Here is a 12110-nt window from a genome sequence, read left to right as displayed (position 1 = left end):
TGGCTCTCTCACTGCTCCAGGACAGTTCTCTGAGCCAGAGGTGTATTCTACGTACATTACAATATCATGTGGTTAAGAAGATAATACCCAAAAAGATATCCTGCCAGGGGGATGGGTGTCCAGCTCTTAACTACCTTCCTGTCCTTCCTTCACAGCACAGTTTGTCTCATCTCAGGCAATTTGTGGTGCTCTGCATGAGAGGCAGCTTGCAGGAGAGCCTACAGCAGCTCCTTTCACTGCTGCTGCTCTGAGAGGCTGTCACCTGCTCCCAGCAGGTTGACATTAGGTGAGAGTAATGTTGGTCTTTGAAAATAAACCATAAAATTGCCATGAAAACCTGTTTCTTCTGTGTACATTCTAAATTTCTACCTGCGTGGGGATGGAGAAGGGGCTGTCGACTCCTATATGCACAAACAAGTCAAGAAGGTACTGAAAGAAAATCCATTTGTTCCAACACTTCCCCCACCCTCCTTTTCTTTCCAATACAAATCCAATCCTCTCTGTACGAGGAGGGGTGAACTGGTGCAGCACAACATAATGGAGCAGTTTCATTTCACTGAGACTCTCCAAAAGGCAGAGTCCTTGTGAGACCAAAGCCTGTAACACTGAGAAGGACAGACTTCACAGTCTGCTCCCTGTGCCACCAGAAACACATTTCCTGTCTTGGCTCACCCAGCCCCCAGAATAAATAAATAAATAAATAAATAAACAAACAAATAAATAAATAAATAAATACATTTATGGAGCAACACGTCCAAGAAGCAGCAAGCAGAAATGCATCCCAGAGGGGTGCTAAAGAATATAATAGCGGTATTTGTCTTCCTGGATATGCCTTGGTACAAGACTACAAAAAAAGGAGGCAGGATCATTTGTTGTGCTCAGGTTTTAAGAGATTTCTGAGTAGATCTGTTAAGCTTGCATGATGTTAACAAAACTTTCCTGAACACAGCAGCTTTTGCTTTTCTGGGAGAAGAGTCTTTTTTTACCAAAACAGCAGAGAGGCACTTAGGAGGTGGTGATGCAAGTATGGATTTTACTTCAGGATAAATTCCAGGCAACTTTTCTACTGCTTCCTCTTCCTTGTCCAGTCATATACAAGCTGGGTTTTTTGTTATTTCAGAACAGATTATAGGCATTTGATCCCTGAGTGTTCATATTACTGCCTCAAGCACTTGCACCACCACTGCCTTCAGAGAGAGGTGTCCAGCCAGGGTAAATTATAACAGCTCAGAGAAGCTGCCATAGAATGGAGGAGGTTTGCTGGAACAAACACATCTTCCCTAAGAAAGCTTGGATGGGGGAATGCTGTGAAAATGAGAACAGCAGACCTGGAGTTTGTGGATCAAAGAAAGTCAGCAGAAGATATAAAGAGATCAAAATGTTTTTCTTCTTTGCTCTGTGTTTGGTATCCAAACTAAAAACAAACAACTGAACAAAACACACCACAGGAAGTACCAGTGCAAAGCATTCCATATCTGCATCTTCTTATATTGCTGAGACAAAGATAGTCTCTAAAATACGTTTTAGGTGACAGTGTTATGGCATTGGAGTTAAAAACACGCTTCCCCAAAAGAAACTTGGTGGATTGCTGTCTAGAGACTTCACTCTTGAGTGTGAGCATGACATAAAACAGGGAACTGCTGACAAAGAAACAAGACTGGCACTTGGGACATCCAAGTTTTATTCTCCAATTTCTTCAAGCGAATTATTTCTCACCCACTTGTTATGTCTTTCTCAGCATGACTGGAAGCTTTTAGGATTGTGGACTTCCTCAGCAGGTACTCAGCATAATGGGACCCCAAGTTTTTATCAGGGTCTTTGGCTAACCCTGGCACACAAAGGTCAAACAGTGTTTATAAGGAAGGTTCTCTGCTGGGAGGCTGAATACAAGAAAATTAAATGAGAACTCAAATGTATTCCAAGTGCCACCAGTTCACAATCTAAAGGAAAAAAAAAAAGAAACCAAACTGCCTGGATCAGGCCAAGTACCTCTTGCTGGTCTTTATCCTTCAACTGAAAAGAAAAGCAATCTTTGCAAAGTGATAAAGCCACCCAAGAATGGCTGCAGTTGTTTCTTTTAAATGAACCAGAGAGAACAGATGGTGTCCTCTCATACTGTCACAGAGGTCAAAGTTAGCCACCTCTAAGACTAGCAGGTTCTGGAAATGCTCAAATGCTCATGTCTGGTCCTTATGACTAATCCACTCTCCCAAACAAGAAAGGTCAAATGAAGAACATCCCTACAAAAACTGCAACTACTCCAAGCCATGGCTGATGTGTAATGCACTCAGACATGGTGTCAACAGCTGCTCCTAAAACACAGTGAATCAGCCTTTCAAGAGAGCATGCCAGCTTTCACTGTTAGAGCTTTCATATGGATTACATTTACTCCCCAGTGTTTAAAAATATCCTTCTTAAACATTGAAAATATAAAATGTTTTCCTTACAGATTTTGTCCCTTTTGCTCAGGCAGCTGCCCAAGAATGTCTCATGCGTTTATTTGGGAGCAAAACATCCTAGCCCTTCTTCCACTTTCCTTTTCTCATGCTGACAGCTAAACCAAAGGAAGGCCTCTGTTTTCTGAAGTCATGTACGAATGAGGAATTTCTGGTGCCTTTCACAATTTATGCCTCTGAACCACAGTCAGCCTTCCAGAGAGCTGTAGGGTCACAAGCTTTGCCCAACAGACAGGGCACAGAGACACTGGGTGACTCTCCTTTGGTCCTATAACAGGCATGTGGGTACGAATCCCCTATCCATCCCCTACTCTAATCACCAACCTCCCTTGGATACTGTCATTTCAATAAAAAGGCCTATTGGAAATGACAGGTGAAGAAAGCAGCCCAGGCATGAAATGCACTCTAAAGTATATTAATAGAAGGTTGCCAGACGAAATGGCACAAGGCATTTGATCGCATCATCTCAGGCTTGTTGTTCATGCTCCTTTGCATCTGGCTGTGTGATTCCTGCCAGATTCTTGGCTGGAGGAGCAGAGGAGGATTTGCCTGCCTCCCCTAACCCGTGCCGGGCTCAGCTGCAATCACGCAGAGCACTGAAAGAAATCCCTTTGAGTTGGGATTCATTCCGAACATGTAAAACCCAAATGACTGCTTCTCCAAAGTGAATCCCATTTCACAGCAAGTAGGTTATTAGTGTGGAACTCCATACAAGTAGCCTGCATTCAAAAGCCCTCTGCATTATTAATAGAAGATGAGCTTTTGACATCAAAGGAGAACCATTATGTATGCTAAACGGTGGCAAAAATTGTACCCGCACTTCAAACCTTTTCAGCGCTTTGTCCCTTGTAAATCAATCAAGGTTGACAGATGCTTTAAGGAGAGTAATCTTTTCAATGATACTGTCAATGGATAACATAATGGAACATTGTCTCTGTGCTGTGTGAAGACATGGAGCTAGTCAATTATGGACAACACTTCATGCAGCCGCCAGTTTTCACTTGAAGTGCTGCTGTTGAAGTATTATAATCCCAACAAATGGCCACAGCAGCATACAATGTAAATGAGACCTCCTGAAGCTTTGGAAAATTCATTAGTAACAACAGTGGTCCATTCCCACACTTTCAAACACCAGCCTGGTAATGTTAACGATGCACTTCCCCCCTTCCCTTTGAGCAGGCAGTAGGGCATATTTACATGCACTATTTTAAAACTTCAGCACATTTTTCTCCCCCCATTTTGGATTCCTTTCCTCTCTTCACCTGATATTTTCAACGAGTCACATAACCCACATGGCTGGAGGCTGGAAACAAGAAAACAAGACCTTTCTACTTGAGGACACGTTTTCACTTCACACATGTGAGACATTTCGTGGCTGTCCCTTTTTCCAACAATTCTGTCTGCTCAGCTGCCTTGGGAAGAATGGCCTGGAGGGATGGCAGGGGAAAAGCTTCCAGCCTCAAGAGACCAGTGGGATGTCAGGGGAAGGTGAATGCGCCCAGTGCCAGTAGCATCTGGGTGGAACTCTGCTTGAGAGTCAAAAGGGAGAGACTGTGCTGTTTATTTAGCTATTGGCTTCTATTTCCTGCATCATCTTCTCTAGGATTTTCCCTTTGTCAAGCAAGGCTTGTGCTGAGAGGAACACTTAATCTCCCCCAGTAGCAGAGAGAAATCCCACACTTGAGCACAGAATCTCTAAACTCCTATCAACTGCAGGTTTTCATTGCTATGATTGGTGAATGCCCCTTACCCCTAATGTGTTTTTGAAACAACCAGGTGCACACCAGAAATTCAATCACTGAGGGTAAGAGCAAGCTGTTCCTTGAACCCAACTTCCCCTTTCCCACTCTCCAAGCTGTAAGTATTGGGCAATTGAAAATCCTCTTGCAGAACAGTTTTCCATGGTAATATCAAAGATCTTCAAAATTAGACATTCCCTTTGCCATAACTTTCAACAGATGTTATCTAACCTTTTCTTTCAAGCTAAGTAACTTTATTTCTATTTGCTAGCATATTATTATTTAGAGTATACAAGTAAAATCTTTGACAAATTAATACAAGCATTGGAACAATAAAGTTGACCCATTTGATCAAAAGACAAAAATCTGACAGGGTGTGCCAGTAATTCAGAGCCAAAGGTTATTAAACAGAAGATGACAAACCTGCTTTTGTTCATGTGTCTGATGACATATGAAAGATCACAACTTACCACTGCTGGATAAGGTCAGTTTAAGAGGGAAGATGGTAGCTAATAATAAAATTTTTAAGTAGGCTTTTATTCATACTGAAATAAAATTCACTCAGTCAAATAAAGCCAGAGATTTATCATAAAGGCCAAAAAAAAAAAAAGAAAAACTAGGAAAAGATAATTAAGAAACATTGACTTACATAAGAGAAGTCTTCAGCATTCTGACAGAGTAGCTTGGGAAAAACAGCCTGTCGCTGAAATTTTTCCTCATCCTCAAAGATGTTCCCATACATGAAGCCATTCATCATGGTGGAGTGGGCATGGATGTCGATATAGAACTCCAGGTTAATCTTCTGTTGAGGGAAAACAACAACAACAAAACATTCAGCACGAGATAAATCATACCTGAGTTATGCAGGTAAAGCCTCCCATAAATCCAGTCCTGCCATTCTTGAACCCATCCATGGTGCCAGCAGCAGGGAGCCACGCTGAAGATCTCACTGTGATGCACACAACCACTCCTACCTCTCTGTGGGAGCATGTGAAACACAACAAAGGACCATGACAGACATTTCTTTACCTTTTTTGAGGATATTGGAACATTCTGCACAGGACACTGTGCAAAATAGAGCCAAACCATCCTTCATTGTGATACAGGGCTTACTGCCAGTGATAAAAAATATGCACCTTCCAGTTCTAGAGCACGATTATTTGAGCATAGCTTTGCCATCTCTCCACAGTTCTGCACTGAATTATGCAGATGTTCCCTACTGCCAGGTGAAACAGGCTCAAAATTGTGTAAAAAACATTCCAGTATTTTCTGTGCAGTTTATTTCTTGTGTATAAGGAGAAATACTGCAAATGTTTTGTTCTCCTCTCCTTTCCAGCAGTAACTCAACAGAAAAACTCTCCAAAAGAAGTATCTGGGATATCTCTCTACTTGTGCAGGATTCTGCACCAACTCTTGTTTTAAAAGACAGCAGGACACCCTAGCACAGAAGTGCCTGCTCTGCCCACACCCTTCCCATGGCACCAGTGGGAAAGAGGGAATGTTCACCTGGATCCCTTCGAGTGCCATCAGCAGCACTGTCCAGCACTAGAGAGTGATACCAGAGCAGATGTCACTGAATCATCCAGTTTCCCCAAATTCTTACAACCTCTGGACCTGAACAAATGAGGTGACAAGCCCATCCCTGTCACCTGGCCAGCTTGGGGCCATTGGGGCTGTCCTGGTGCCCAGATCTCACATGTCCCTGCCTCAGCAGAGGGATGGAGAAGAGCTCTGTTGGCAGCAGGATGCTCATGAAGCTTCTCCCTGTACTGAAATACAGCAGGGAGCTCTGCAGCCCCAGCCTCTCCTGCACGCAAAGCTTGCTGGGCTGCTGGAGAACACTGAGCCATGGGACAGTCTGGTGGGACAGGAAGGCAGGTTGGCTTGGGCAGTGCCAGCTCTTCTAGAGCCTCGGTGGCGGGGAGAACATCATTTGGTATGTGACACTAATATAATCCAGATTTACTTTCCCCCTGGCAGAAAACCAGTGTATAATACCCAGCAACTGTTGAGTTTAATTAAACAACCTAGAGAGAGTAATAATGCATCTTATTAAGCCTCTGCTATGTTAAAATGTTAGCTAATGCAATATCGATATCTGACCATGCTTCATAGGAAAGGGAACATTTGATTGTGTTTGACTCTAATACAATAAATTGTTTGCTCCTGCCAAAACATTCTGCTGTGCTATAGAGGACCAGCCCTGCAATAAAGCACACATCTGCTATTTGGAGATACAGCACTGAGGAGAAAGATTAGCATTGACAGGATGAAACACCACACAGGATTTTCTTCCTCTCCAAGCATACAGAAATTAAAAACCAAGATTAAGTAATACTATTTTCATGAGATAATTTCCCCATCACAAACAGAATTTGATGAGATCAGATGCACACTGGCATATCACCATAAAACAGAACATCTTGTAGAGTCTCAAAACAGTGATTTGATGAAGTGAGCAGATAATCTAGTTAAACTGGGTATTTGTAAAGCATGAATGTCCTTCACACAGAAGTCAGTGACCTAAGTCATACTTATTTTAGAACAACCAGACAGAATTCTTTATAGGAACATAGTTACTAGCATAAAATAATTGAGAAGCACAGTGAGATAGATAACAATGGACTAGAATAATTTGTGACTTAAAAGAAATAAAATTGCTGGTGTAAACTGCAGGATTTGTGGTATGTCATGGTGTACTTATTCATTCATGGTTTTCAAGTTGTTTCCAAAAGAAGGTGGCCACAAACAGAGATGCAGAGGCAGAGATTACTAAAATATTTTCCACAGGCTATCCAGCAGGAAATTCACCTGCAGAACATGAGTGACCTGAGCCTCAGCTTAGTATTCAATTATCAGCTATCCAGTCTAACACAGTGCCACTGGAGTATTTTCTAAACTCTCCTAGGACCTTCACCCAAAAAAATCATTGGTAGAAGCATCACAGAGAATATTAGAAAGTCTCCCAGTATGCTGAAATTTCCTTGAAGATCTTTTTTGTTCACCAAAACCATTTTCAAATAATCTGGTTGCAATGGTTACTTGTGAGGGAGCAGTGTCGCTCACAGATGTCCCCTTCACCTACAGATTAAGCTTTCACCTCCTTTATTTGGAAGCTGTGACGTTAAACAGGTAGCTCATCACCCAAACAAGGGTTCAAAAACATTTTTCAAGTCATCCATTTCAAGTTAATTAAAAAGTAATTTCTTAAGTTAGCCCACCATGACTATTCAACTGTGGTTTTTTTCTGGACTTTGTCCCTTAGCCTCCAACTGAACGTATAAAATTCTCTATTTCACATATTCCTGTGCACTAAATTTAGTCCAAACTTGCAACTGTCCATCCTATTCAGCATGTTTTTAAACACTGCTAGAGTAATTGCTAGTTAGATGTACTACATCCAGACACTGCTGTGTGTGAGCAGAACAGCATTTCAGCGCTTCACATTTCTCCTCCTCACATTCATTACTTTATAAAGGGAAACATGTTCAGCATTCTCCATTACAGAGCAAAATAATACAGTGCATTGTTGATATAACACATGAGTTTCTAATGGAAAAAGTCCTTTTATTCCCAGACACAAAGTTATTGTGGCCTTAAAATGGACAATAACAGCCACTGGGACATTAAAAGTTTGCCACCTCGTGCCTCAAGTGGTAAACCAAGCAGCAGACAATTTGTTGGCACTCAAGCTTCACAAGAATTATGCTATGCTCCTGAACAATAATGGTATTTCTGCCTCCTCTTTATAGTCATAGATATTCATAGGTGCTTAACATGTAGGAACTGTTTCCCCCACTGCCACACAGCAAATTTAAGCAGGAGAATAAAGTTTTATATTTCAGTTGAGGTTCTCTGAAAGATTTTGACATAATTACTAATCTCCAGCAATTCAGGTAGGATCACAGAATTAACATTTTATGGAATATATAATGTCACCTACCGATAGCAATTTCAGCAAAGTCAGCAGAGAGGTGACCTCCTGAAATTGTTGCTCTTGGAGAATGGAGAACTTTAGTGGGAGAATGAAGTAAATAAACAAATGTTTGCATTTACATGAGCACATGCAAACACACTTAACCCACTGCTCTCTGCTGTCATACCCCAGGGGTATCTGCCAATATCTACCCACCACAACCCACCCCCACCAGGGCTTCTCTTGCTGCAGCACCTGCAAGTGAGAGGGGGAATAAATTCAGACATGGTTCAAAGTCTCATATTCACATTTTCTTTATGCAGAAAATAATGAATAACTAGGCTCAAACAGCTCTGGATGCCACAGCTGCCTTCTGAGAGACTTACCAGTTACATCCTACAATATGATATTAAACTCATCATTTTCTGCTTTAGAGGTAGAATGCAAAATGATTCAGATGCCTTATAAAAGTCATCATGCAATTTAATTCTCTCAAGTGCCTTTTCTTTGTGCTTACAAGCAGTGGCAGAGTTTTCCTCTCTCACAGTATTTCTTAAGTAAAGCTGTAATTACCTGGATGACCCAGGTTACAGAGCTCCAGAAAACAAAGGCAGACTTGGTCTTTATTTTCTCTGAGTCCCAAAACAGAAATCACTTGCTAGACTGACAGCGACAATGACTGAACCTCACTTCTTTGGAAAGAAAAGATTCTCTCTCTTGAAAAGAATGGTTTTTATCTCTTCTTGCCACTTACCATATAAACCTAGCATAAATAAACAAGCAAATGAATTTCTGCTCTAAAGTTCATTTGAATCCCTACTGTTGTGACATGCATTTTCCTACTGAGTCAGTCTGAAGTTTCTGTCAGCTTGAGAAATGTACATATAAATTAGGGGGTGGTGAAAATGAAAGAAATCATGAATTAAGAAAAATAACTCACATTGTCAAGAGAGGAAATAGTTAAAGTAGTATAGAAGCTGCTTCATGATGGCACAGAAAGTTTTGAGAAAATGTATTCTCACTTGTCTGCATTTTTATTTCCTTCACTGAATGCTTTTTGGAAGGTCAGTAATTAAAGAGTGAAAGGAAAGAACTAAGTTAATAGCTAGTGCTGATGTGACCAAACTTAGACTTTGAACAGAGCAATTATGATTCTTAAGAAAACAGAGGTTTAATAAATAAATAAATAGAAGTCAGTAAATGCTGTAATAAAAGGATAAATGTGCACTGAGCCCAGAACATGAGCCACTAGAGAGACAAGTGATGCAGGAAGAAGCCAGCTCTGTCCACCAGCTGTCACTTCAATATGGATTTTATTAATTCTTGGGCATAGCAATTGGTTTAGAGAGAGAGAGGCATCCAAAAGCCTTCTCCGCTCCAATGTTTCATATAGGGGATGGGATAAACTCCTTGCAATGTTTTATACAAGCTACTAAAACCATGGACTGTCATTTGTTGCAAGGAAGGGAGCAGCCTCCAGGCAGACTTTGTGCTCTTGCTGCTAAACCACTGTTTGGAGTAAATGGACATTCAACAGCTGGCTCAGCAGATGGAGTTTGCCCCTTTTCATTCAGAGGACACTCAGAAATTCCCAGAAGAATAGCTCCTTTGATGCTTCCTCAGGTATCTCTCCAAAGCAAAATTCCTCAAAAGAATCTCTCAAAAGAAAATTTTGCACGTGTCTCTAAGACATCCCTTTTGACATAAGCACATTGTTACCTCAGGATTAGCTATTTTGGCAATGCTTACAGTGGTGACACTGAAAACACAGGAGCACAGCGTGCTCCTAAGGAAAATGAAGGAAAACTGAGCATTCAGCATCACATGGCCAGCAGTCCATATTCAGCCACAAAGCAGCATTTCTTCCCCTTTCAGCCCAATTGAATTGTGCCCAGTGCTTTGAATTGCTCCTCGGAGATGTGTGATACTTGTCTCCTTCTGGCTTTCCAAGGGAGCATGAGGTGGGATTCAAACTGCCTGGATATGGTACACACATTTTCAAGCTTGAAATGCCTGCATTTGGATGTCTGGTAAGATGAATTTTACCCAAATTATTTTTCTTAGCTTTACCTTCTCCCCATATTTCCCCCACCACCCCAAAAAAGCATTAAATTCTTCCACATTTTCCTCTGCTATTGATTATATAACCATTGACAAGTTAGTCCAACAGAATCATTCTGTTTCTTCAGACAATGCAAGCCACACCTTATCAGAGGCACTATTTCAGATTTATACCACTCCCCTTTTGTAACCATAGGGACAACATCTTTCTCCATCCATTCATCATCTCATGGACCACCTGCTCATTCACCTCTGTAAACACCATGGCAACAACAGCAATTATTTACACAAGAAATTAATAGTAGGAAAGGGAGTTACTATTTTTAACAACCTTAAGAAAAACTGGTTTCCTCATCTTGCTTCCATGGAAAGGAGCATGCCAGTTGAGAACCACTCTTGTTCTCACTGGTGTGAAGCACAAAAGACAATTTTGCCTTTTCTGTAGCCACCTTTACAGTCTGACAATGTCTTTTGGAGTGTCCCTGCAGAAGCAGCTTGCCAACACTGATGTGCCACTAACTCGGCATGACCTTCCAGCAACTCTTCATAACACTTCAAGCATTTTTTTCAGAACATTTCAATGATATTCCAGGAGCTGTTTTCTCTCAGAATGAACCACTCCAACCCAATCGCTATTCATAAGTAACTGTTTACCAACCCTGTTTCATGGCAAGTAATGATAAATAATGATACCTCTTAATGGTAGGAGTAACCTGGCATGACTCCCTAGAGCCTCAAAGTGGATGGAGAAGAGACTTCTGTTTGCCTATGGCTCAGCAAAAGGATGGAAGCCCATCAGTACTGCTTTCCTGCCTGCTTTAAAAGGTAAGGGATGCTTTTATCCACAGAAGAACAGGAACCTGAACCCTACTCTGGTGTGCCCATCAGCCGCCCCAAAAGGAGCTAAACTCAGAGTGCTGGCCTCAGAGTGGGAGGTCAGCAACATGCATATTCTGATCCTGACTTGTTATCTGCTCGCTTCTCTCACCTGCCAGTGCAGATAACAACACCTCCTGAGGATTAGCTGACGTTTGGAAAGCACTTTGAAGATATAAAGCATCACAGTGTGTGCAAGTGAAGTGTTAATTCATCTGCGGGGCCGGTTCGCTCTGACCCCTCTGCAGAGACGTCCAGTTAATGTCAGCTCTGGCAGGTTTTGCATTCAGGCACCTGTCCACCAGCCCCTGGACTGAAGCCAGCAATTCACACAGGACACAGAAGAGCCGTCAGATGGCAGCAACATTTGGTCATGACAGGCCTGAATTGGATTTGAAAGGGTGACCTGGAGGTGAAAGGCTCTATCAAGAAGCCACTGCTGTTCAAATGCATATTAAATTAGAGAGGCTCCAAAGAGACAATGTTAAGACCCAGATCAAGTTTAGGCAAGACTTTTGGCTCAGCTGCATGGACAACTCTTGTATAATTTTTACCTTAAATGATTATGACCAGAAAATATACTCTTGTGGATTTAGGGTCTGACCTCAAGCCAAAACTAGAAGTGTGAGTCTGAAGAAGGACAATCCTTGTTCTGTCTCCTCCTTCCTCTGTCTCTCATATGAAGCAAATGTGCACATACGCTCAGCACCATTGTTTTTTGACCTTCAGAATTTCTGAAATCTTTCCTTGCCTGAATTATTAGAAAAAAAAACAGTGAGACTGAACAGGATCTTGAAGCATTTCCTCACCCCGAACTTTGCTGGTTTTACTGGGCTCTGCCCATCTCTGCCCACTTGTGTCTCACCAGCAGATGACCCACAGAACAATTTAGAAATTAGAATTAGAAACAGAACAATTAAAAAATGCTTTAGAAATCCTACCTCACTCACTCGTCTGCTACTGAACAGCATTGGCTCTACAGAAAGAGGGCTCTTCAGAAAAGACAAGTGGCAAAAGAATCAAGAGCTTTTTAGAAGAGGGAAGAAATCCTACTATAAAAGA

The 12110-nt window shown here is 41.6% G+C and overlaps 1 protein-coding gene across 1 annotated transcript in view; it reads right to left on the bottom strand.

The window, feature by feature from the left end:
• LOC102033946 (cytosolic carboxypeptidase 6-like) overlaps positions 1-12110 on the bottom strand; it is a 127253-nt gene that overhangs the window by 11636 nt on the left and 103507 nt on the right. The window contains exon 5 of the mRNA XM_031058676.1: positions 4845-4997. Coding sequence (XP_030914536.1) covers positions 4845-4997 — 153 coding nt within the window. The remainder of the gene's footprint in view (positions 1-4844; positions 4998-12110) is intronic.

This window comes from Geospiza fortis, unplaced genomic scaffold (genome assembly GCF_000277835.1).
Source record: "Geospiza fortis unplaced genomic scaffold, GeoFor_1.0 scaffold333, whole genome shotgun sequence".
Lineage (NCBI taxonomy): Eukaryota > Metazoa > Chordata > Aves > Passeriformes > Thraupidae > Geospiza > Geospiza fortis.
The sequence above is the reverse complement of the archived record's forward strand: the minus strand, read 5'-3'. Positions and strand labels throughout refer to the sequence as shown.